Here is a 25379-nt window from a genome sequence, read left to right as displayed (position 1 = left end):
CCCCAGGTGACAGCGCTGGACCTGGTCAGGAAGGAGGAGTTTGGCAGGCTGGATGGCCTGCTGAGGGGGGAGTTCCGCCCCCTGTCCCGCCTGCTGCTGCTCCTTGGCTGGACTCAGTGTCAGAGTATGGGCTCCGCCCAGACCCTCCTGCACACCCTGCACCACAGCCAGGTGGGCCGGCCCGTTTAAGGAGCGAGGCCACAGCCACAACTATGGGATTGGAATGTTCTTGACTGAGCATTCTAGTGCTGGTGTCACAATCGCTGCTGGTAATTGAAAGCAGTGGAGTTGGGGTGTAATGGCCATTTAAGGCACTGCAGATAGGTGTATTGAAGCTCTGCAGTCAGGTCAGTGTGTTCTAATTAATTTCAGCCAGGGAAACATGTCCTTTTGCACCTGCACCAGGTGAATGCATCCCAGTTCATCCACTATTGCACTATTGTTCAGCCTCTCTGTCCTACAGGTGTCTATCCCTGGTCTGTGTCTAAAGTCACTGCCCCTCTGTCCCCCAGGCCCTGGCCAATGACTCAGTCCTGAAAGAGTTTGGTGATGGTCTGTCTACTCAGCTTGGGGTGCTCGAGTGGTGTGCCAAGAACAACCCGTGAGTGAAACCCTGTCTTCATTCCTCCATCGCTCTCCACTTTATACTAATGACACATTTTCACACAAAGCTTGTGCTGTTTTTGTGTGTGTATGGATGGTGTGTGTGTGTGTGTGTGTGTGTGTGTGTGTGTGTGTGTGTGTGTGTGTGTGTGTGTGTGTGTGTGTGTGTGTGTGTGTGTGTGTGTGTGTGTGTGTGTGTGCGCGTGCGCGTGTGCGTGTGTGGTGTGTGGTGTTTCTCTGTGTGGTGTGGTGTGTGTGTGTGTGTGTAGGGGGATCCCGAACGAGGCCCTGCTGGGACAGCTGCACACTCTGGACAGTCACTCTGCTCTGTACATCCTGCACTCTCTCACCCCCCTGGCTCAGCTCGACGAGCACCAGGTCCTGGGCCTGCTGCAGGGGCTGCCCCACCCCCCCGGATCCGGTCTGACACTTGGCCTTTTTACCCGGCCTTTCTGTGTCTTGTCTGTTTCCCTCCACCTCCTCTGTCATTGCATCTCTTGTGTGTCTTTTTGCTTTTTCATGTCATTAGCCCTTTAACTCTTTGGTTTTTTTTGGAACGTTTAATTTTAAAACTCTCAAGTCAGTGTTCTAGAACTTTCACTTACCAGTATTGACTGTTACACCAGCATTGGAATGTTCGGTTTTAGAGCTTGTTATTAACTGAACATTCTATTGCTGAATTACTGGAATTTGTGAACAATGGAGCTCTAGAATTGTGAGAGAACATTCCAAGAAGCCTGCCCAAAATGGCTCACTAGTCAGTATGTAGTTACCTGCTTGTGCCATTACAAATACTGTACACATCAGCATTGTCCGTAGCTCCTGTATTTGTATTAGACTAGCCTGCTTCTTTCCACCTGCATTATTTGAACTTCTTAGTTCCTGTCTTTTTCCTTATTGTTGGTTCTTTTATTTGAAAACTACTATGAACCGCATATACAAAAACTTGATTACTATTCTACAACCTCCTCCGTCTGTGAGTAATAAACCATCTTGCTCCCGTGTAGGGGATTCAGACCTTGTGGACGCGCCCAACCTGGCTGTCCAGAGGAACGTGATCCTGTTCCAGGGCTTCTGTGCCATGAAGTACGCCCTGTACGCCCTGTGTGTCAACGCCCACAAGTACTCGGGCTGCCGGGACTGTGGGGCCCCCGCTGAGCCCCCTCAGACCGAGGGAGGGGGGCCGAGAAAGCCTGACTCCAGCCTCTCACAAGGTACTTCAGCGTGCACTTTTGGGCTCTTTCTCTTCTGTACTTTGAAATGTTTGTTTGTTGCCTTTCTGCTGCCCTATGCCCAATTGTCGGGGTGGGGGTGGGAGTGATTGTAGACCAGTGGAATCCCCCTTTCATTTGGCACCAACGGCTTGTTTGCCCCCCCCCCCCCCCCAGGCAGATGGTAACCGAGACAACCACCCCAGCTCTGAGTCAATGTTCACTTTTTGTGGTTCAACAGACGATACCTTGCAGTGTGGCGAATACAAATTCCTTTTTTGTTTTTACAAAAATACAGCTGTATAAATTTGACTGAAGCAGTTCAGGTTAAGTAGCTACCTTACTCAAGTGTACAATGACGGCATCCCGCCTGGGAATCAAACCTGTAACCTTTGCATTACAAGTGCAGTTCCCTAACCGATACACTACACAAATTAAAAATCAGCACCTCCTGTGTGTCCTCCCCTTCCACCTCCCCTCCCAGAATGCCCTGCGCTGTTCCAGCAGCACCTGTCGGAGTGCCAGCTCTACCTGGAGGCGGTTCCGGCCGTGTTCCGCCTGGAGCTCCTGGAGAACATCTTCTCCCTGCTCTTCCTGTCCCAGTCCGACTTCCTGCCCCCGCAGGCGGGCCAGGGCACGCCCCCGCAGGGGGGCGCGGAGAAGAGTGACATCACAGCGACCGGTACGGGCGCCGGAGAGGGGGAGCGGCAGGAGGAGGAGGAGGAGGAGACGGACGGAGGGACGGAACGGACCGAAGCACAGAGCGCTAGCGTTAGCGTTAGCGTTAGCCGCCTGGACCTGGCCCACCTGGCGCGGGGCTGCAGGGGCTTCCTGGTGGACGAGGCGGGCATGGAGGGCTTCCTGCGGCTGCTGCGGGAGAGCCTGGAGGGGGTGTGCGTGGTGGGCCAGCGCGCGGGGCAGGAGGGCGGCCACGCCCTGCCGGGGGAGGCCGAGCTGGCCGAGGGCCTGGGTTGCTCGGTGACGGCGGAGGCGTTCGGCGCCCGGCTGCAGCGGCTGTCCAAGCGCACCGCCGAGGCGCAGTGGAGGCTGCAGATCATCGCCAGTAACCGCGGCAACGGCGGCGGTGAGTCGCGTGGGCGTGAGCGCGTCTCTGTATGTGTGTGTGTGTCTGTGTGCAAGCGTGTGTGTGTCTCTGCGTACCCCTGTGTACTGTGTACACATACATGCATCTGTGTGTCTCTGTGGATGGCACGACTATAACACAATGTTTTTCATTTAATTTATTGTGATGGTAGTACTAGCCAGTTCTAGCAGAACTGTGTTTGTGTCCTTTCATTCACTTTTGTTCTGGCTCAATCTTACTTCTCTTATTTGTGCTTGGCATTGTGGGCCATAGTTACCTTTTATATTGTGGCCTTGAGTGAGTGTGAGACGGCGTACGTGTGCGAGGGCGTACGTGTGAGACCGCGTACGTGTGAGAGGGCGTACGTGTGAGACCGCGTTTGTGTGTGTGCTTGTTGGACGGTGCCTCAGGACTGCCGTCGGTTATTTTCTGCGTTGTTTGTCCTACATCTGGTGGGCTCAGTCGTGATCGTAGCTGGTGACAGTGAAGACCTTTTCCATTTTTGGGGGGTAGATTTGAAGCCCCAGGCCTCCGCCGTGCCCAGCCCCTCCCTGTCCCTGAGACGGCACGCGGGGGGGAGGAGGAGGAAGAGGGCCTCCAAACACCGTCTGGAGGGCCGCATGTCCACCGAGAAACTGAACGGGGAGGTCAGCACCAGCGCCTCAGGTACGGAAGAGCTGGGAGAGGGCTCTGACTTATTTCGACTATTAATGTTGCTATTAATATTATATTATATTAATGTATTAATATGAACTATAACTTTAATTGTTTTCTTAATAACTGACTTATGTTGTAATCATAATTTGTTATTTATAATTTGACTCTTTCATACAAAGCGACTTAGTTGATTAGACTAAGCGGGGGATAATCCCCCCCGGAACAATGTGGGGTTAAGGGCCTTGCTGAAGGGCCCAACAGATGTTCTCGTGGCTTGAACCACCAACCTTCCGGGTCCCTGTCATGCCCCTGTGTGCTCTGTGTGGTGCAGCTAGTCTTTCTTTCTCTCTCTTTCTGGGGTCTGGAGCCTGACCCGCACAGTTTAATATGAAGAGGTTGCTACTGTGGAGCTGGCTCTTTGTAATCTCATCTAGAGGTTTTCCCCCTCGCAGTCACCACTTCCCCTTTCGGTTATTATTAAAGGACTGTGACGCAAAATTCAAAGTAATTGAAATGTTTGGTTCCATTTTTTTCAAGCATCACTGAACTTGCTCTGAGAGGTGTTTTATAAATAGTTGTTTTTTCTGTTCTGCCAGATGGAGGGGGCGGAGCCGGGGGCGGGCAGACGGAGCGGGGGGCGTGTCCCTGTGGCGGTCCCCACAGCTGGTTGGTTCCCGCCATGCTGTCCCCGCCGGAGTCCCTCCTCATGTCCTGCATCCGCAGGGGGAATTTTGTGGAGGCGCACCAGGTAAGAGTGATTGGCAGGTGAAGGGGTTGGGTCTGGTAGAGGGGGGTGGTGCCTGGTAGATTAAGTGGTGGGGACTGGTAGATTAAGGGATGGGACCTGTCAGATTAAGTGGTGGGACCTGTCAGATTAAGGGGTGAGACCTGGTAGTTTGAGGAGTGATACGTGTCAGATTAAGGGGTGGGACCTGGTAGTTTGAGGAGTGATACCTGTCAGATTAAGGGGTGGGACCTGGTAGAGGAAGGTGTGGGACCAGGTAGATTAATATAGATAGGGGCGACATGGCTCAGGCAGTAAGAGCAGTCGTCTGGCAGTTGGAGGGTTGCCGGTTCGATCCCCCGCCTGGGCTGTGTCGAAGTGTCCCTGAGCAAGACACCTAACCCCCAAATGCTCCTGACGAGCTGGTCGGCGCCTTGCATGGCAGCCAATCGCCATCGGTGTGTGTGTGTGTATGAATGGGTGAATGAGAAGCATCAATTGTACAGTGTGCTTTGGATAAAGGCGCTATATAAATGCCAACCATTTACCATTAAGGGGTGGGTCCTGGCCTAGTAGATTACATGGCTGGGCTGGTAGATTAGGGGCCTGGGCTGGTATATTAGGGGCCTGGGCCGGTAGATTAGGGGCCTGGGCTGGTAGATTAGGGGCCTGGGCTGGTAGATTACATGGCTGGGCTTGTAGATTAGGGGGCTGGGCTGGTAGATTAGGGGCCTGGGCTGGTAGATTAGGGGCCTGGGCTGGTAGATTAGGGGCCTGGGCTGGTAGATTAGGGGGCAGGGCTTGGCGGGTGTGAGAGGCAATAGGCCTCAGGCCTCAGGGCTCTGGTCCTCGTGCCTCCAGGTGTCTCTGATGTTCGGGCTGGAGGGCTCGGCGTGCTGCGGGGAGCTGGTGTTCATGGAGCGGTACCGCGAGGTTCTGCTGGAGCTGGCCGCGGTCGAGCAGAAGATCGAGAGCCAGACGGCGGAGGCGCCGGGCGCGACCGGACCCGGGCGGAACCGACTCGGCAGCAACGGCCGAGCCTCCACCCTGCAGGCCATCGAGAGCGCGGCCGCCGCCGGTACCACCCCGCCGCTCAGACTCCCGTTTTAATCGATTTTATTCCATAATAATCACAAATATACAACACGTTTTAGCAGGAACATCACCTAATACCACTTAAAAACTACCAGGCATGCCCACTGTGGACCGGGGTTCGCGCCCCGATCCTGCTAGATCCGAGTATGGGTGACCTGTGAGGGAGCGGCAGAATTGGGCCGCCGCTCCGATGGTGGGACTTGGGGGAGAGGATTGCCACGTGCCAGCGTCCCTGATCGCCTCGGAATCACGGTCTGGGGCGAGAGACGGCACGGCTTGAAGGGCGACATGTCATTCTCATTCTGGCCACCGGGGGGCACGGTTGTTGCAGTGTTTCCTCAGCGGCCCATGGGAATTGCTTATGAACAATTGGTTGCAATTGGCCACCAAATTGGGAGACACATTTTTTTAAATCAGAAAATAAATAAAAACTTTCAAGGATAATGCCAGAAAGCTTGAAAGCTGTCAATCACCCTCCGTGTTTGGCACTGGGGTGGTCAGGATCTGATGCCAAACCATGTGGTGCGTCATGATTTTGAGATGTAGTTTGACTGGTAATGCCTCCTGAATGTACTGATCTCATCACCCTTTGTGTAGATGCAGTGACTAGTTAACAGGCAGACTGTAGTAAGGACTTCATGGTGTCAGATTTACCATCTGTTCAACCATTAACTGTTTCGGGCTGTTCTGTTGCACGACCAGTGATTGGTTCCTGAGAAAAGTATAGATTCCCACAGGTGTTTGGGGAAAATAGGTCAGACATGGCTGCCTGCCAGTCAGGAAAAGCTGTCCCACTCCAATCCAACTAGTGCTTAATAAAATAACTGTGCACTGGTTAGCACTGACGCCTCCCAAGAAGGAGCTTCTGGGTTTGAGTCCCGGCTGGCTGGATCGATCCTCTCTAAGTGGAGTTTGCATGTTCTCCCTGTGTTTTTGTGGGTTTCTTCTGGCTCCTCTGGTTTCCTCCCACACCAGAGACATGGTCAGGGTAGGTATGGTCCTGCTGTTGCCCTTGACCAAGGCACTGGCCTCCGTATACTGCAGTAGTAGTGTAGGGAGGGTCAAATGCAGAGACAAATTACCCAACAAGGTCAATAAAGTATGCCGTAATCTTTAACTTTAGCACGGTTGTTGCGGTGTTTCCTCAGCGGCCCATGGGAATTGATTGTAAACGGGTTGCAATTGGCCACCAAGTTGGGAGACACATTTTTTAAAATCAGAAAATACAAAAACTTCCAAGGATAATGCCAGAAAGCTTGAAAGCTGTCAATCACCCTCCGTGTTTGGCACTGGGGTGGTCAGGATCTGATGCCAAACCATGTGGTGCGTCATGATTTTGAGATGTAGTTTGACTGGTAATGCCTCCTGAATGTACTGATCTCATCACCCTTTGTGTAGATGCAGTCACTAGTTAACAGGCAGACTGTAGTAAGGACTTTATGGTGTCTGACTTACGATCCGTTCAACCTCTTGCTCCTCTGGTTTCCTCCCACCCCAGAGACATGGTCAGGGTAGGTATGGTCCTGCTGTTGCCCTTGACCAAGGCACTGGCCTCAGAATACTGCAGTAGTAGTGTAGGGAGGGTCAAATGCAGAGACAAATGACCCAACAAGGTCAATAAAGTATGCCGTAATCTTTAACTTTAGCCTTCTCTTTAACCTTAACATTAACATTAGCTTTAGCCTTAACTTTAGCTTTAACATTAAGTTTAGCCTTAACTTTAGCTTGAACATTAACATATGCTTAACGTATGAGAGTACAGGACAGGACCGAAGGCATATATCCGTGTGTCCTCCCCGTCTCCCCAGGCATGGCCTTCTACTCCATCTCTGACGTGGCCGATCGTCTGCTCAGCACCCCGGGGCACCCCGTGCCCTCCCTGGAGGAGGGGTACTGGCTGAGCCAGGGGCTCCCCGACCCCGCGGGGCACCTCCGGCCCCTGCTGGCGGAGCTCAGCCCCCCCGGCATGGCGACCTTCGACCTGGCCTGCTGTCACTGCCAGCTGTGGAAGACGTCCCGCCAGCTCCTGGAGACGGCAGAGCGGAGACTCCTCAGCTCCCTGGAGGGCCGAGGTGGGGACCCCCCCCCCGATTTAAAAGTTTATTTGTTTGAAATGGGGCTGCACGTTATGTAAAATTGCTTTGTATAAGATAACTGCCACCATGGAGCATATATGGTAAATGGACTGCATTTATCCAAGGTGCGTTACAACTCACATACCTGGTTTAAGGTACTTCTGGCAAGTGGGTCCATATCATTAGAGTTGAGAAACACGACTCTGTAGGTCCTCTCCCAGCAGAAACTCGTACGGATAGGGCCTTTACATGGAAACCCTATATTTAAACATGTCCGCTGTGCTTAACGAGTTTCCCGGGTACATGTCTACAGCCTAGCTCATTTTATTTTTTTTCCCCCTTCAGGGCTGAGAATCGACCCGAAGGTGCGTCACTGCGAGGGGATCCGGGGATTCCCCGCCGTCCTGCAGGGGATCAGCAAGATCCTGAATCGCACGACCAGCGGCAAGGGATCCGCCAAGACCGGTGAGCCTCCAGGCTGTTCCCTGATGCAGCGCTGCCCAATCACGCGTGTGCTGGTTTTCATTCCAGCCAATCGCGACACCTGTGCTGATTCCAGGGATTGGTTCGCTCCTCTCTGGTTGAAGGTGTGTTAGTGAGTGACAGCAGGTGTAGGGATTGGTTGGAGTGAAACCCTGTCTACACTGCCCTCTATGGCACATGTTTGGGCACCACTGCCCTAATGAAATCAATCAGTTATCATTTTTCTTTATTTTTTAATATGACCTTTCCAACCCATCCATCCATCCATCCATCCATCATCACCCGCTTATCCGGAGTTGGGTCGCTGTGGCAGTAGGCAAAGCCGGGTATTCCAGCCGTCCCTCTCCCCAGCAACGCATTCTAGCTCCAGGATATGTAATCTCTCCAGCGGGCTCTGGGTCTCCCTCGGGGTCTCCGCCCAGTTGGACGAGCCCGGAAAACCTCCAAAGGGAGGCGCCCGGGAGGCATCCTGATCAGATGCCCGAACCACAACCTCAATTGGCTCCTTTCGACGCGAAGGAGCAGCGGCTCTACTCCGAGCTCCCTCCGGATGTCTGAGCTCCTCACCCTCATCTCTAAGGCTGAGCCCGGCCACCCTACAGAGGAAGCTCATTTCGGCCGCTTGCATACACGATCTCGTTCTTTCGGTCACTACTCAAAGCTTGTGACCATAGGTCAGGGTTGGGACGTAGATCGACCAGTAAATCGAGAGCTTCGCCTTCTGGCTCAGCTCCCTCTTCACCACGGTCCGATGAAGCCAGCAGAACCACATCATCCGCAAAAAGCAGAGATGCGATTCTGAGGTCACCAAACCGGACACTCTCCTCACCTCGGCTGTGCCTTGAGATCCTGTCCATGAATACCACAAACAGGACCGGTGACAAGGGGCAACCTTGGCGGAGTCCAACACCCACAGGAAACGTGCTTGACTTTCCAACCCCCCCCATCTCAATTTTTCTCTGTCCCTCCTCCACTCTCTCTCTCTCTCTCTCTCTCTCTCTCTCTCTCTCTCTCTCTCTCTCTCTCCCTCCCTCCCCCACTCCCTCTCTCTTTCTCCCTCCCCCACTCCCTGTCTCTCTTTGTCCACCTCTTCAGACACAGTAAGTGAGGAGTGTGTGTGTGTATGTGTATGTGTGTGTGTGTAATAACCCCTCTCTCCATCCGTACAGACATTGAGTGAGGTGACTGAGTCGAGTGAGTCGAGTGAGTCGAGTGAGTCGAGTGAGTCGAGTGAGTCGAGTGAGTCGAGTGAGTCGAGTGAGTCGAGTGAGTCGAGTGAGGCGCTGTAATAACCCCTCTCTCTCTTCACAGACACAGCCAGTGAGGAGCAGGCCGACTCCGGCCCGTTTGGCTGCAGTGTGCAGGAGGTGCTGCTCTGCTGCCACCCGGTGCTGACGGAGGAGGCCCTCGCCGCCCGTCTGGGCCTGGCCCAGCGCCTGGAGCTCACCCTGCTCACGCTGGGCTCCGCCACCGACGCCACAGGTCAGGGGCCACAGGCCAGGGGCCACAGGTCAGGGGCCACAGGTCAGGGGCCGCAGGTCAGGGGACATAGGTCAGGGACCACAGGTCAGGGGCCACAGGTCGGGGGCCACAGGTCAGGGGCTATAGGTCAGGGGCCACAGGTCAGGGGCCACAGACGCAGACCTAAGACATTAAGGGGTGGGGCCTGGCAGGTTAAGGGGTGGGGCCTTTGGGCCATTTGATTACAGCTAATATAATTGTTGTATCATTTTCAAATAGGTCAATAGGTAGGTTTTGTAGATGAAACTTCAAACTGCTTCAAACTACCTATTTCCACTGCTAGAATCAGAAACAGAATCAGGAGCTGCAAAAAATTATAGCAGACACGGGTCTTGCTGTTCACAGGTCAACAATACACTTTGCCATGTAGGTCTTTGTTGTTTAAAGTAGAGTTGCCAGAGTTGCCACCTTTCCTACAACCTCAACACAAAAAAACCCCCCAAAACCCACATTTTCTGCATACATATGTATATGTGTATGTGTGTGTATATGTGTGTGTACGTGTGTGTGTATGAATGTGTCTCTCCCCCCCGTGCTGCAGCTGAAACGCGGGGCGGCGGCGGCGGGCTCCTCTCGGCCCTGCTGGACCAGGCCAGCCTGCGGCCCTCGGAGCTGGACTCCCACCCGGTGCGCTCCCACATGAAGCACCTGCTGCGTGCGCTGGACCACCTCTGCCCCTTCGAGCCCGACAGCGGCCCCTGCAGGCCCGACTACGTGCGCAGCTTCCTGGACTACGTCAACACGCTGGCGTCCGTGCTGGTGCGCAGCGTGGCCACGGAGGGTAGGGGCCGCGCCTCCTCTCCTGACCTTCGACCCCTGTCGCTAGTCCCCCCGAGTTCAAGCCCCACCTTCGCTTTGCGGTCCCCTCATTACGAGCGCCAGGTGGTCCAGCTGCACGTTCACGCCTTTTTGGTTCCTCAGTTGGTTGAATGACTGTCAGGACAGCAGAATCCCTCCCCATATTTCGATGCAGACTAAACGACTGCTAAATGTAAATGTAAATGTAAGCTTCGCCCCCGTCGCTAATTCCCTAGTAGCTAAGGTGCTTGACTGACATCTGGAAGATTGTGGGTTCAAGCCACAGTGTAGCCAGTAAGATCAGTGCAGCTGTTGGTCCCTTGAGCAAGGCCGTTAGCCCTACATTGTTCCTGGGGGGGATTGGCTCCCGCTTAGTCTAATGAATTAACTGTAAGTAGCTTTGGTTAAAAAAGCGTCAGCTTTTCATAATGTAAATGTGAACGTAACCCCCCCCCCCCCTCTCCACTTTGCTCTCCCCCAGACCAGGTCAGCGAGGTGAAATTGGGGAACCCCCTCCTGGTGCTCTTGCAGTCCCCCTCACAGCTGCTGTCCCATCTGCTGTTTGATCGACAGGTGTCCCCCGACAGGTAGACCACGTCTCTTTTTTAAAAATTTCTTTCCTTCCTTTCTTTATTTCTTTTCTTTTTTTTCATACCTGGAAGCTGTATTTGTCTGGACTCATTATTCAGTTTGTTGTGAGAGAGTGAGAGTGAGTCTTTATGCGTGTGTGTTTGTATATATATATATGTGCGTGCGCGTGTGTGTGTGTATGTGTCTATGTGTGTCTGTATATATATATATATATATATATGTGTGTGTGTGTCTGTATGTATGTGTCTGTATGTATGTGTCTGTATGTATGTGTCTGTATGTATGTGTGTATGTGCGTGTGTGTGTGTCTGTATGTATGTATGTGTGTGTGTGTGTATGTGTCTGTATGTATGTGTCTGTATGTATGTGTCTGTATGTATGTGTCTGTATGTATGTGTGTATGTGTGTATGTGTGTATGTGTGTATGTGTGTGTGTGTGTGTGTGATGTCGGTCCTCACTCTGATGGTGTTTTGGGTGTGCCTCTGCAGGGTGTCGTCTCTGCTGCAGCAGGAGGCGTTGGGTCTGAGTGTGCAGCAGGTGACTGTGCATCGCTGCTGTGAGCTGCTCCCCGTGTGGGACGGGCGCGTGAAGGCGGGGCGGGAGGCCGGGTCTCCGGCGGGGGCGGCCGTGTTCGGGCTGGGCGCCCTCACCGCCCTGCTCCAGCAGCACGCCCGGCAGCACGTCTCCGTCCTGGGGCTGTCCGCCCCCGCGCCCGACCCCGACCTCCAGTCCGATTCCGAGGCCTCTCTGGAAGAATCCGCCGCCACGCCGCCAACGCCCACCTCCCCGTCGTCTCCTCCACCCTCCTCCTTCTCCTCCTCTTCCTCCTCCTCCTCCTCGTCATCCTCCTCCTCATCCTCCTCCTCCAACTCCTTCCTCCTCACGCCCTCCGCGCTGTCCTTCCTGAAGTCGCGCTGCCCCCTCATGGCCGCCCTCGCCTGCCTCAGCGCCTGCCGCGGCGGCGTCGCCCGGGCGACGTCCGGCTGGTCGGGCCTCCCCTCCTACTTCCGGCCGGGGCGCAAGGAGGCGGCGCTGGACGGCGAGCAGGTCTCCCGGGAGGGCGAGGCCCTGCTGAGGGAGTTCCCCGTCCTGCAGGCCCACCTGCAGGCCATGGCCGAGCCCGTCCTGGGGGCCCCGGAGGAGGGGGGGCCGGGGCTGGGGGCCGCCCTCTGCGGGAAGCCCCTGCTGGGGCTGCTGCTCTCCGGGATGTACCGGCCGTCCGCCTGCGCGCTCGCGGCCGAGGCCTTCCAGCAGGCGCTGGCTGCCCAGGACCTGGAGCGCGCCCTGAGCCTGCTGGAGCTGTACGCGCACAGCTGCGGCCAGCAGGGGGCGCTCAGGGACCGGCTGCTCGCCTGGGCCGCCCTGGAAGGTGAGGGGAGGGTGCGAAAATCTTCAGACCCGTAGCTATGTCTGAACTAAAATCACTTGTTAAGATGGCCATTTTTTGCAGTGTATAGAGGAGGGGGATTTTAGTGTTTTGGTGTTTTAGTCACAGGTCATTATGCTGTGAGTGTTTGTCTGCTGGTGTCAGAACGACATTATCGCTGCCAGAGCCCCACTCACCTCCCATTCTCTCCCTCTCTCCCCCTCTCTCCCCCACTGTCTCTCTCTCCCACTCTCCCCCACTCTCTCTCCCCCACTCTCTCTCCCCCATTCTCTCTCCCCCTCTCTCCTCCCCCACTCTCCCCCACTCTCTCCCACCCCCCCCCCCCTCTCTTTCTCACCCTCTCTCTCCCTCCCTCCCTCGTGCCCAGAGGGGGAGGGGTGCATGGAGCAGCTGTTCCGGGTGCGGGATGCTGACCTGCGGGCGCGGGTGGCCCTGCAGGGCCTGGAGCGTTGGCCCCTGGGGGCCGGTCTGGAGCTGCTGCAGTTCTGCCTGAGCGACACCCACACCGAGCCGGGCCTGAGGGCTGAGCTGGAGCTACGCAGGCAGGAGCTGGAGATCTACAACCGGGTACCCCACGCGTTTCATCCAGCCCCGCACGTTTCATCCAGCCCCGCACGTTTCATCCAGCCCCACACGTTTCATCCAGCCCCGCACCTTTCATTCAGTCCTGCGTGTGCATTTCATCCTGTCCTGCGTGTTTCATTCAGTCCTGCGTGTTTCATTCAGTCCTGCGCGTTTCATTCAGCGCTGCCTGTGCGTTTCATTCAGCGCTGCCTGTGCGTTTCATTCAGCGCTGCCTGTGCGTTTCATTCAGCCCTGCCTGTGCGTTTCATTCTGTCCTGCAATTTTAGTTGAATCCAATCTGAAATGGACAACGGTCACATGCCTTTATTCATGGGAGAGTTCTACCGAAACTCTGAGCCAAATTGAATCTAGAAAGGTGTTCCGCCCCGTCAAACTGAATTTCACCCTGAACATATTATGTCATATTTATTATGACCTTGAATGTCTTTCTAAAACATTAAACAAAATGAAATGAAATAAAATAAATGTTCCCCTATTTTCCGCCGTGCTATAAACTATAGACGTGCGACTTGCGGACCATTTCACCTGCTCACATCCCATTCGGTTGAGGATCTCGGTCTCACACCCTTGTCTTTGCTCTCAGATGCTGAACATGGACATTCCGTTGCCCTGGACAACGTGGCAGGAGCTGAGGGCGGATTCTCAGAGTGACAGTGAGAAGGTCTTCTCCATGATGCTGGAAGCCAGTGTGAGTCCCCTGTACACCACTGTACGGCGCCTTGAGAGTGTAAAACACTCATCACTTCATAAATAAAATCTATCTGTATGTATTTGCGTATTTGCATGTTTGCGTATCCCCTACAACGTGTTTGTGTTCACGTAACCTATTTACTTGAAATCTTCCCTTGAGCAGTGTGTGTAGAAGCTAATGCAGCGCATGTTTCATGTGCAGGAGTTTTAGCTGTGTGAGTGTGTGAGTGTGTGAGTGTGTGAGTGTGTGAGTGTGTGAGTGTGTGAGTGTGTGAGTGTGTTGAAGCTAATGCAGAGCGTGTTTCCTGTGCAGGAGTTTGTGGTGTGTGTGGTGTGTGTGTGGTGTGTGGTGTGTGTGTGGTGTGTGTGTGGTGTGTCTGTGTGTGTGTGTTGAACCTAATGCAGAGCGTGTGTCCTGTGCAGGAGTTTGAGCTGTGTGTGGTGTGTGTGTGGTGTGGTGTGTGGTGTGTGTGTGTGGCATGTGTGTGGCGTGTGTGTGGCGTGTGTGTGGCGTGTGTGTGGCGTGTGTGTTGAAGCTAATGCAGAGCGTGTGTCCTGTGCAGGAGTTTGAGCTGTGTGTGGTGTGTGTGGTGTGTGTGTGGTGTGTGGTGTGTGTGGTGTCTGTGTGTGTGTGTGTTGAAGCTAATGCAGAGCGCGTGTCCTGTGCAGGAGTTTGAGCTGTGTGTGTGGTGTGTGTGGTGTGTGTGGTGTGTGTGGTGTGTGTGGTGTGTGTGGTGTGTGTGGTGTGTGTGGTGTGTGTGTGTGTTGAAGCTAATGCAGAGCGTGTGTCCTGTGCAGGAGTTTGAGCTGTGTGCGCAGTGGGAGCAGCTGTACCCGGTATCTGCGCAGCTCAGACTGCAGCTGCAGACTGAACACCTGCTGCACCTGCTGGAGAGGAGTCAGACCGAGGAGGCCTTTCAGGTGTGTGTGAGTGTGAGTGTGAGTGTGAGTGTGAGTGTGAGTGTGAGTGTGAGTGTGAGTGTGAGTGTGAGTGTGAGTGTGAGTCTCAAGATTTGCATTGAGATCACTGACCTTTTTTTAAGAGTGAGACTTGGCTGAAACAATGCATACAAATAAGGCAACGTGAAAAACAGGAAGAGAGGACTACATTACAGTGCATTTCAGCCACTTGGCAACCACTAATTAAGTAACTAAGTGTTAGTCTCAGTAATACTAAAGTGTGATGTCACCAAGACGGCACTGAAGACCCATTTGTGATGAATAAGTTTATAGAGTTAGCCAAGGACACCGACAAGTAGTATTGCAAACAAAAGTAAGTAGCCCCATACATTTAACATGTTTTTACACCGCTATACCTGTAACGTTACAGGACGATTGTATCACCTTCTGTACCCCCACCTCCCATTTAAATGGCTCGTATTGTTCCGCACCCTCAGTTGCTGGAGAACCTTCCGGACTCCGCCGTGGGGCTGGAGGTGTGTGAGCGCGCTCTGGACCGCCGGCCCGGGCTGGCCGCGTGTCACTTCCTGGCCGACTACCTGACCCTGAACTTCCAGAGCCGCGTGTCGCCCGCTCGGAGACGGCACATCCACGCCCTGCACCTGGGCTCCAAGGTAACGGCACATACACGCCCTGCACCTGGGCTCCAAGGTAACGGCACATACACGCCCTGCACCTGGGCTCCAAGGTAACGGCACATCCACGCCCTGCACCTGGGCTCCAAGGTAACGGCACATACACGCCCTGCACCTGGGCTCCAAGGTAACGGCACGTACACGCCCTGCACCTGGGCTCCAAGGTAACGGCACGTACACGCCCTGCACCTGGGCTCCAAGGTAACGGCACATCCACGCCTGCACCTGAGCTCCAAGGTAACGGCACATACATGCCCTGCACCTGGGCTCCAAGGTAACGACACATACATGCCCTACTGCTGAGCTCCATGGTAACAGCACATACACGCCCTGCATCTGTTTTCTACATTTCCTCATCTTCACTTCTTTTTCTAGCCTCTCCCAGTAAGTGGAGCAACTGGAATGAGCTCTCTCTCTCTCTCTCTCTCTCTCTCTCTCTCTCTCTCGCTCTCTCTCTCTCTCTCTCTCTCTCTCTCTCTCTCTCTCTCTCTCTCTCTCTCTCTCTCGCTCTCGCTCTCGCTCTCGCTCTCGCTCTCGCTCTCGCTCTCGCTCTCTCATGAGACACGACTTTACACATAATATACTACAACAGTTGCACACTAAGGGCAGCAGTTCAGTAACTGAACGCTGGGGAGGAGTGTGGTTTAACCGCGTGTCAGTTGGGTGTTGACTGGCTACAGGGCAGGAGTGTGGTTTAACCGCGTGTCAGTGGGGTGTTGACTTGCTACAGGGCAGGAGTGTGGTTTAACCGCGTGTCAATCGGGTGTTGACTTGCTACAGGGCAGGAGTGTGGTTTAACCGTGTGTCAGTCGGGTGTTGACCGGCTGCAGGGCAGGAGTGCGGTTTAACCGCGTTCTGGTCGGGCGTTGACGGGCTCTGACGGCGTCTCCAGGTGCTGCTGACGCTCCCCGCCGCCGCGCGGCTGGATTACTTCCCGCTGCTCTCGGCCCCTCTGCTGATGCTGGAGCAGCTGCTGATGAACCTGAAGGTGGACTGGGCGGGCGTGGCCGTGCACACCCTGCGCAGCCTCCTGATTGGCCAGGAGGCCAGCTTCAGCGGCGACGACATCGACGCCCTGCTGTCCAGCTACGCCCGCAAGGCCCTGGACGTGCCCTACGCCCCCCGGGAGAGGAGCCGGTCGGGTGAGTCCCCGCACACGCGTGTGCCGAACGCACAAAGCAGGACTACTGCGTTAGCTGGGTAACTGCACTGAATCCAACCTCCCATCATCCCCCTCCAGACTCTGTCATCAGTCTGCAGGACGTCCTGCTGCAGTGCCCCGCTCAGGAGAGCTGCCCCCCCTCCCCCCGAGGGGAGACGCCTCCCCCTGCTGCAGGTGAGACGCGCACGCACGCACGCACGCACGCACACACTGTCTCTCTCTCTCTCTCTCACACACACACACACACACACACACACACTCTATCTCTCTCTCTCTCACACACACACAAACACACACACACACAAACAAACACTGTCTCTCTCTCTCTCTCTCTCTCTGTCATATACACACACACACACACACACACACAGTCTCTCTCTCACACATACACACACACACACTCTGTCTCTCTCTCGCACACACACACACTGTGTCTCTCTCTCTCTCTCTCTCTCTCTCACACACACACACACACAGTCTTTCTCTCACACACATACACATACACACTCTGTCTCTCTCACACGCGCACGCACGCGCACACACACACACACTGTCTCTCTCTCTCTCTCTCTCTCTCTCTCACACACACACACACACACACACACACACACACACACACACACACACACACACAGTCTTTCTCTCTCACACGCGCACGCACACACACACACACACACACTGTCTCTCTCTCTCTCTCTCTCTCTCTCTCTCTCTCTCTCTCTCTCTCTCTCTCTCTCTCTCACACACACACACACACCAATGCCCTCACAAACACTCACATACTCATACACGCAGTCAGACACAGGCACGCACATGCATACTCAGGGACATACACACGCACTAGATTCAGAAACCCCTACAGGGCGTCTACCTGCCGCCGCCGTGACGTTAGATCTCTGTCGCCCCCTGCAGGCAGCACCCCCCAGCACACCCCGTCCCCGGCCTCAGCCGCCCGCAGAACCAGGTCTCCCGCCCAGTACATCCCCCCGGACAAGCCTCCCCAGCGCAAAGACTGGATCCCGGACCACCAGCAGCGCGTCTGCATGGTCTGCCTGAGGGAGCGGTTTACGATGGTGAGAGGCAGGCGTGGAGCAGTGCTAAGAGCAGTTCGTCAAACGCACGTTTGCTTAAGCAAACTAAGCAGTCTCTCATATCTGTGTGATTAATGGGCATTTGGCAGACGCTCTTATCCAGAGCGACGTACAGTGGATTAGACTAAGCAGGAGACAGTCCTCCCCCGGAGCAATGCAGGGTTACACCGGGGATTAGACCCACCGACCTTGCGTGTCCCTGTCATGCACCTTTATCGCTACGCTGCAAGCCTCCCTAGCGGGTGTGTATATAAGCGTGCGGCCCCAGTAATGCAAACCTAAAGCGGGGATGGGGTGAACTGTGACCCTTCGCGCTCCAGTGGCGTGGGACACGTGTTGTTTATTCTCTGTTCTCCCCCGGCGCCCGGCCCTCTGCAGTTCAACAGACGCCATCACTGCCGGCGCTGCGGCCGGCTGGTGTGCAATGCCTGCTCCGAACACCGGATGGCGCTGGAGGGAAGCGCTGAGGTGGCGGCGCGCGTGTGTGACCAGTGCTACAGCTTCTTCCACCAAGAGTAAGACTACGTGCACACGCACACGCACATACACACAGACACACCTACACACACACATACACGTACATGAACACACAGCCACACACACACACACACACACATACAGACACCCACATACATGCACACAGACAGACACACACACACGCACATACATACACACAGACAGACACGCACATACATACACACAGACAGACACACACACACGCACACGCACATACATACACACAGACAGACACGCGCGCACACACACACACACGCACACGCACACACATACACGTACACACGCACATACATACACACAGACAGACACGCACACACCCATACACGTACAAGAACCCACACACATACATACACACACCCATACACGAACGCACACACACACACACACATGCATGAACACACAGCCACACACACACACACACATACAGACACGCACACATACAAATGCATGCATGCATACAGGAATGCATGCACACACAGACACACACATGCAAAGATCTGCACGCATGCCCACACAAATGCGTGCGCACACGGACACACACACAATCCACGCATAGACAGATACGCTCATGCATACAAACAGACGCACACATGCTCACACGCGCACACCTGTTAATTTACAAATAGTTGACGAAATAATCAACTAATCATGAATTTTAGTTCGCTAAAAAGTCCTGTGAATGAATTTTGATAGATTTTCTTGTTTTGATGACAGTGCTGAGGAAGAAGTGGATCAGGCAGAAGGTAAGAGCTGATCTACTCTTAAGATCACAGGCACTTGCTTCTGGCTCCGTTTGTAAAACTGAAGACAGTTTAGTTCATATGTGTACCCCTTCCTCACACACTCTCTTTCTCTTTCTGTATTTCCTCTTCTCCATTCTCTCTCTTCATCTGTCTGTATTCTCTCTCTTTCTCTCTGTATTCTCTCTCCCTCTCTCCCCCTATTTCTCTGTATTTTCCCGATCTCTCTCTCTCTCTCTCTCTCTCTCTCTCTCTCTCTCTCTCTCTCTCTCTCTCCCTCCCCTCTCTCTCTCTCTCCCTCTCTCTCCCCTCTCTCTCTCCCCTCTCTCTCCCCCTCTCTCTCGCCCCTCTCTCTCCCCTCTCTCTCCCCTCTCCCTCCCCTCTCCCTCCCTCCTCTGTGCAGTAGCAGGCAGCCCTGCGGTCACTGAGGGGGCGTTTGGGGGAGTCCTGTGTCTGCCGGAGGTTCCCCAGCACCAGTACCGGCTCACCCTGAACCCCACTGAGAACCAGCAGCTGCAGTTTGAGTTCTACTACGAGCAGGTCCTCCTCCGTCCCAGAATGCACTATGCACTAGCATGACAACCTACTCATAACAGCATGAGGTTTTTGCTATTTTCAATGCATTTCATTATGTTACATTACTGGCATTTAGCACACCCCTTACCCTGAGGCACTTGCACAACTTGTACATAAACTTATTGAGCACTTTATTAGGTATTTATTAGACTTATTTTTTAGACTTAAGCCTTCAGCTGCTGTAGCCTATATAAACTTAGAGGTTTGACAAGCTGTGACCAGTCTGGCCTTTCTCCTCTAACCTCTCTCATTAACAACATGTTTTTGCCCGCAAACACTGGATGTTTTTAGTTTTACGCACCATTCTCTGCAAACCCTAGGGACTGTTGTGCAAATCCAAGGAGATCAGCTGTTTCTGAGATGCTCAAACCACCCTGGCTGGCACCAACAATCATTCAAGTCACTTGGATCACATTTCTTCCCTATTCTGACATTTGAACCTCTTGACCCACATATGCATGCTTTTATGCATTTAGTTGCTGCCACATGATTGGCGGATTAAATTTGCATTGACAAGCCGGTGTGCAGGTCTGTGTGATCAAGTGGTGACTGACTGTAAATATCCTTTTATATAGCAGGATGCACACTGTCTAGCACTGTGCTCACGGGTAGCAGGGTTTGGCACTGTGCTCACGGGTAGCAGGGTTTGGCACTGTGCTCACGGGTAACGGGCAGCAGGGTTTGTCACTGTGCTCACAGGCAGCAGGGTTTGGCACTGTGCTCACGGGTAGCAGGATTTGGCACTGTGCTCACAGGTAGCAGGGTTTGGCACTGTGCTCACAGGTAGCAGGATTTGGCACTGTGCTCACAGGTAGCAGGGTTTGTCACTGTGCTCACAGGCAGCAGGGTTTGGCACTGTGCTCACGGGCAGCAGGGTTTGTCACTGTGCTCACGGGTAACGGGTAGCTGGGTTTGGCACTGTGCTCACGGGCAGCAGGGTTTGGCACTGTGCTCACAGGTAGCAGGGTTTGGCACTGTGCTCACAGGTAGCAGGGTTTGGCACTGTGCTCACGGGTAGCAGGGTTTGGCACTGTGCTCACAGGCAGCAGGGTTTGGCACTGTGCTCACGGGTAGCAGGGTTTGGCACTGTGCTCACAGGCAGCAGGGTTTGTCACTGTGCTCACGGGCAGCAGGGTTTGGCACTGTGCTCACGGGTAGCAGGGTTTGGCACTGTGCTCACGGGTAGCAGGGTTTGGCACTGTGCTCACAGGCAGCAGGGTTTGGCACTGTGCTCACGGGCAGCAGGGTTTGGCACTGTGCTCACGGGCAGCAGGGTTTGGCACTGTGCTCACGGGTAGCAGGGTTTGGCACTGTGCTCACGGGTAACGGGCAGCAGGGTTTGTGATGGTTGGTTTGTGTGCGGCAGGCCCCCAGCGCGTCCCTGTGCGTGGCCATCCTCTCCCTGCACAGCGACCACAGCTCCTGCGGCGCCCAGCTGGTGGCGCACTGCGCGCGCGCTCTCGCGCGCCCTCACCAACCCCGAGGTGGACGCCCGTCTGCTCACCGACATCATGCGCCAGCTGCTCTTCAGCGCCAAGCTCATGTTCGTCAGGGTGGGCCGGAGCCAGGACCTGGCCCTGTGCGACAGGTGAGCCGGGAGGTGGGGGGGGGGAAATCTGCACCAGATGTGATTCTTAACTGGACATTCTGATGCTGGTGTAACGATCGCAAGCGGCAATGGAAAGCAATTGTAGAGTTCTAGAACACTGACTCCTTGAACTTCTAGAATTCTGGGAAAAAAAACATTCCAAAAGAGGAAGGGGCCTTGGGGTGGATTGTTAAAGTGGCTGGAAACATTTTTAAATAACCATGAATTATCTCAAAGAGATGTATCCGCTACGCATCCACCATTTCAAGTCAGACACAGATTCTGTGCGTCACAGGCCAGATGCAAACAGCACACAGACAGGTCATGGTCCTGGTCAGAATTCCAACCCTGGATCTTGAGGCGACAGTGTAATCCGCTGCACCACGATGTGGTCACATAGCGCATGCTACAAATCTCCTACAAAGGTCCACCTCCTGCAACAGGGCAGAGCTACCCTACCCTACCCTACCCTGCACTATAGAGCCCAGAGTGTTTTAATGGGTTAAATCTTAACTATGTAAGTGCCTAATAGGATTCGGTAGTGCCCCTCATTAAACCGTTCACGGTGCCCTACTTTTCCCCTGCCCCTCCCCCCTTCCTCCACAGCTACATCGGCAAAGTGGACGTGCTGAAGATCCTGGTGACCGCCAACTACAAGTACATCCCCTCCCTGGACGACATCCTGGAGCCGGCGGCCGTGACACGTTTACGAAACCAGCTCCTGGAGGCGGAGCACTACCGGCTGGCCGTGGAGGTTCTGTACACGCTGTTCCCCGCGGTTACATAACTGTGACGTGTGAGACGCGTGGCGGTGCGGAGGGATTTATCCCCCCCCCCCCCCCCCCCCCCCCCGTGTGTGGCGTGCGTCACAAAGCCCGGGAATGCCCTTTTCCCCCCAGAGCCTCGGGGAAAGTATTTCCTCCTCTTAAGAAGCCCTCATGTGCAGCTAATAATATAAGATAACAGCTGGCCAAATACACAAAGCATTTCGAGATGACAAAGTCCAGTTCAAAGAGCTCAATGCTCCTGCCACTCAGTTGGTGTTTTTGGCGGAGGATTAATTTTTGGAATGGTTGAAAAGGCATTCTAATGCATGTGACAGTGCTATTTTGCTTAAGAATGTCCGTGAACACTATGAGACTCCTTACCCGGCCAACTTCGCAGGGACTAACCCGAAACAAGAAACAGTGGAGCACAGAACAATGCTCGCTGTTTAATGAACGGGGGGGAACGACGTTTCGACATTTTCCTTGCGGCCATTTTCCTTTGTGTGTTTGCATAGACTGTGTTTGTGTGTGTGATTTTGTGTCTTTGTGTGTTTGCATAGACTGTGTTTGTGTGTGATTGTGCATTTGCATAGACTGTGTTTGTGTTATATTGTGTGTGTGATTGTGTGTGTCTGTGCGTTTGCATAGACTGTTTGTGTGTGATTGTGTGTGTCTGTGTGTTTGCATAGACTGTGTTCGTGTGTGATTGTGTGTTTGCATAGACTGTGTTTGTGTTTGATTGTGTGTGTCTTTATGCGTTTGCATAGACTGTGTTTGTGTGTGATTGTGTGTGTGATTGAGCGTTCGCATAGACTGTGTTTGTGTGTGTGATTGTGTGTGTGATTGTGTGTGTGATTGTGTGTGTGATTGTGCGTTTGCATAGACTGTGTTTGTGTGTGATTGTGTGTGTCTTTGTGCGTGACTTCACAATCCTCTCTCCGCTCCCAGGTGTCCACTAAGAGCGGTCTGGACCCTGGAGGGGTGTGGCAGGCGTGGGGCGTGGCCTCCCTGAAGGCGGGGAACCTGAGCGTGGCACGGGAGAAGTTTGCCCGCTGTCTGAAAGCTCCTGTGGACCGGAACCAGCTGAACCAGGGCTCCAGGCTCCTCCAGGAGATCATTCTGCACCTGGAGTCCACGGTCCGGCCCACACTGACGCCGGTAATGCCACAGACCCCGCTCTGGTTCCCACAGCCTTCAGAACTAACAGAAACATCCCACTTCACCCTTTAAGGTCACAAATATGTGATTAGGATGTTCTTAACTGAACATACTAATGCTGATGTAACAATCGCCACTGGTCATTGAATGCAATGGACTTCTAGAACTTCTAGAATTCTGGGGGGAAAAAAACTACAAAAAAACATTCCGAAAACCTCCTCTTCAATGGTTAAAAGGCATTTCCTGTGTAAAAACACAAACATGATTTTTTTCCTTTTGGAGCAAATGAAATGCATCCCTGGTTTGTAATTTCCTGTTGGATGGTGTGATATCCCTTACTTGTATGAATTGCTGAAAAATACAGAAATGCAAATTATCCCGGAGAACGAATTTGTCCTGAAATAAGACTTTGTGAGAAACCTTTTGTCCTCTTTGGCCGGTCCGTCCAGAACACTGAGGAGGACATCCTGGCCTCGCTGAGGGAGCTGGAGGACGCCCTCTCGGACCAGGGGCCGGCGGAGCGTCCCGAGGGGAAGGTGCAGCACAGCGCCCACTACCAGGAGTGCCTGTACTACCTGCAGAACTACGGCACGCACCTGGCGCTCGTCAGCTTCTACATGCGGCACGACAGCGTGAAGGAGGCGCTCAGCCACCTGCTCAGCAAGGTGAGCCTGGGGGGGGGGGGGGGTCAAAGGTCACGGAGCGCGCGTGTGGCACGTTCCCGGGAGCGGTGGGTGTCCGTTTCATTATGCCGATCGCAGTCTGCCTCGTACGGCATTCTGTGAGGCGTAACCTTCGACGAGACGCTGCTTTGACCTATATACTGCAGTAGGTTTGGTGTTACGGTGCCGAAAGGTCCAGTAAAGAGCAGTCAACATAATTTATTGCATCATTTAAGCAGTAATAATGATTCCTGATTAGATTTGGGACCCTGTATTTATATTTTTACGGGGAGTGGCGTTTAGTGTGGTAGCATACTGTACTCTGTGTTTATTACTCAGTGCATTTAGTATCCAGTGTGGCCAGTCTGTTTATAGTTAAGAGATTAGGACTGTTACTCGAGGCCGTTGGCGCGGCGGTTTTATGTGAATCCCGGCTGCGTTCGGCTGCAGGAGTGTCCGGAGGAGGTGTTCCTGGAGGGGGTGCTCCAGCCCTGCCTGGAGACGGGCCGTTTGGGGGCCCTGCAGGGCCTGCTGGAGGGCCTGGACCCGGGGCTGGAGGGCTGGAGCCGCTACCTCATCGCCGCCTGCCACCTGATGCAACGCCGCGGCCACTTCCACACCCTGTTCCAGCTGCAGCAGTTCATGATGGTGCGCCCTCTGACCCCTGACCCCTGACCTCACAGTCACTTTTCACCTGCTAGACAGTTTAACCTTCTTTTTTTATTTTTTTATTTTTTTATTTAATCAGACACTTTAAAGACCCTGAGCAGTTAAAATAAGATTAAATTTAAGCTGTATTATACATGAATAAAATGTGCTATGATTTTAAACCTGTTTTATTCAGATGATATTTTACTCTAAAAAAATCAGTTTAACAAACTTTAAAAGCAGCATTTAAAGTTTGTTAAACAGATTTTTTTTGAGTAAAAATTCAGCTAAGATTTTTTATTTTTTTTAAAGATATTTTTTAGGCCTTTTTCAGCTTTATTGGACAGTATATAGTATAGAGAGACAGGAAGAATGGGAGCGAGAGAGAGGGGATTCGAACCGCCGACGTCGCGGTCAGTGCTCTGCAGGCTGCGCCACCGAGACACCCAAAATTCAGCTAAGATTTGCCAAAAGAAAAAAAAACATTTAAAACAGTTGTAAAGCTACAGATGTACAGAAGCTGCAGCCATCTTAGAGATGCGTGCCACAGGGCCGAGGGACAGCGGTGGTGGATTTATGATTAATTTCCCCCCCCCCCCCTTGCAGGACCACGTGCGGGCAGCCATGACGTGCATCCGCTTCTTCACGCACGGCGCCCAGTCCTACCTGCAGCTGGGCGAGCAGCAGCGCTGGCTGGTCAGGGCCAAGGAGCACCTGAGGACCTACCTGCAGGAGCAGCAGGGCCGGGGTCCCGGCCGCAGGAGGGCCACCAGCTCCTTCCGCAAGAAGATGTCCTCCAGCGACGTGTCCAGGTGAGCACTGCTGCCTTTGGGGGAAGAGCCTGGTGCTAGCATTAGCCTATATGAGCTAGAACCAGCTGCTAGCATTAGTCTGTAACCCCAGAGAACTGGCTACTAGCATTAGCCTGTAAGAGCTAGAGCCAGCTACTAGCATTAGCCTGTAAGAGCTAGAGCCAGCTACTAGCATTAGCCTGTAAGAGCTAGAGTCAGCTACTAGCATTAGCCTGTAAGAGCTAGAGCCAGCTACTAGCATTAGCCTGTAAGAGCTAGAGTCAGCTACTAGCATTAGCCTGTAAGAGCTAGAGCCAGCTGCTAGTGTTAGTCTTTAACAGCCAGAGCCAGCTGCTAGTGTTAGTCTTTAACAGCCAGAGCCAGCTGCTAGTGTTAGTCTTTAACAGCCAACAGCCGATGCTCTGGAAATTACAGGAAATTACAGTCTGTGTCCAGCCAAGTTAAGATAATGGATGGATGGATGGATGGATGTACTGTAATGGTGCAAGCGTAGGCCCTCTCCTGATTTACGACGTGGCGGATGGGGCCATCAGTTCAGACTGGTTCCTAATTTGCGCCC

The 25379-nt window shown here is 53.6% G+C and overlaps 1 protein-coding gene across 1 annotated transcript in view; it reads left to right on the top strand.

Annotated features, from left to right (window-relative positions):
* zfyve26 (zinc finger, FYVE domain containing 26) overlaps positions 1 to 25379 on the top strand; it is a 40661-nt gene that overhangs the window by 5779 nt on the left and 9503 nt on the right. Inside the window, 31 exon segments of the mRNA XM_061222924.1 lie at positions 7 to 171; positions 513 to 601; positions 873 to 1024; positions 1611 to 1817; positions 2299 to 2898; positions 3412 to 3564; positions 4152 to 4303; positions 5141 to 5357; positions 7183 to 7446; positions 7795 to 7914; positions 9244 to 9414; positions 9995 to 10234; positions 10733 to 10838; positions 11332 to 12212; positions 12598 to 12797; positions 13399 to 13503; positions 14304 to 14426; positions 14903 to 15079; positions 15993 to 16242; positions 16341 to 16436; positions 17175 to 17335; positions 17732 to 17868; positions 18584 to 18612; positions 19016 to 19149; positions 20552 to 20635; positions 20637 to 20773; positions 21380 to 21527; positions 22489 to 22698; positions 23148 to 23363; positions 23811 to 24008; positions 24615 to 24820. Of these exon segments, the coding sequence (XP_061078908.1) occupies positions 7 to 171; positions 513 to 601; positions 873 to 1024; positions 1611 to 1817; positions 2299 to 2898; positions 3412 to 3564; positions 4152 to 4303; positions 5141 to 5357; positions 7183 to 7446; positions 7795 to 7914; positions 9244 to 9414; positions 9995 to 10234; positions 10733 to 10838; positions 11332 to 12212; positions 12598 to 12797; positions 13399 to 13503; positions 14304 to 14426; positions 14903 to 15079; positions 15993 to 16242; positions 16341 to 16436; positions 17175 to 17335; positions 17732 to 17868; positions 18584 to 18612; positions 19016 to 19149; positions 20552 to 20635; positions 20637 to 20773; positions 21380 to 21527; positions 22489 to 22698; positions 23148 to 23363; positions 23811 to 24008; positions 24615 to 24820 (6128 nt within the window).

Source organism: Conger conger, chromosome 1, assembly GCF_963514075.1.
Source record: "Conger conger chromosome 1, fConCon1.1, whole genome shotgun sequence".
NCBI lineage: Eukaryota > Metazoa > Chordata > Actinopteri > Anguilliformes > Congridae > Conger > Conger conger.
This window is presented reverse-complemented; position numbering and strand designations above follow the sequence as displayed.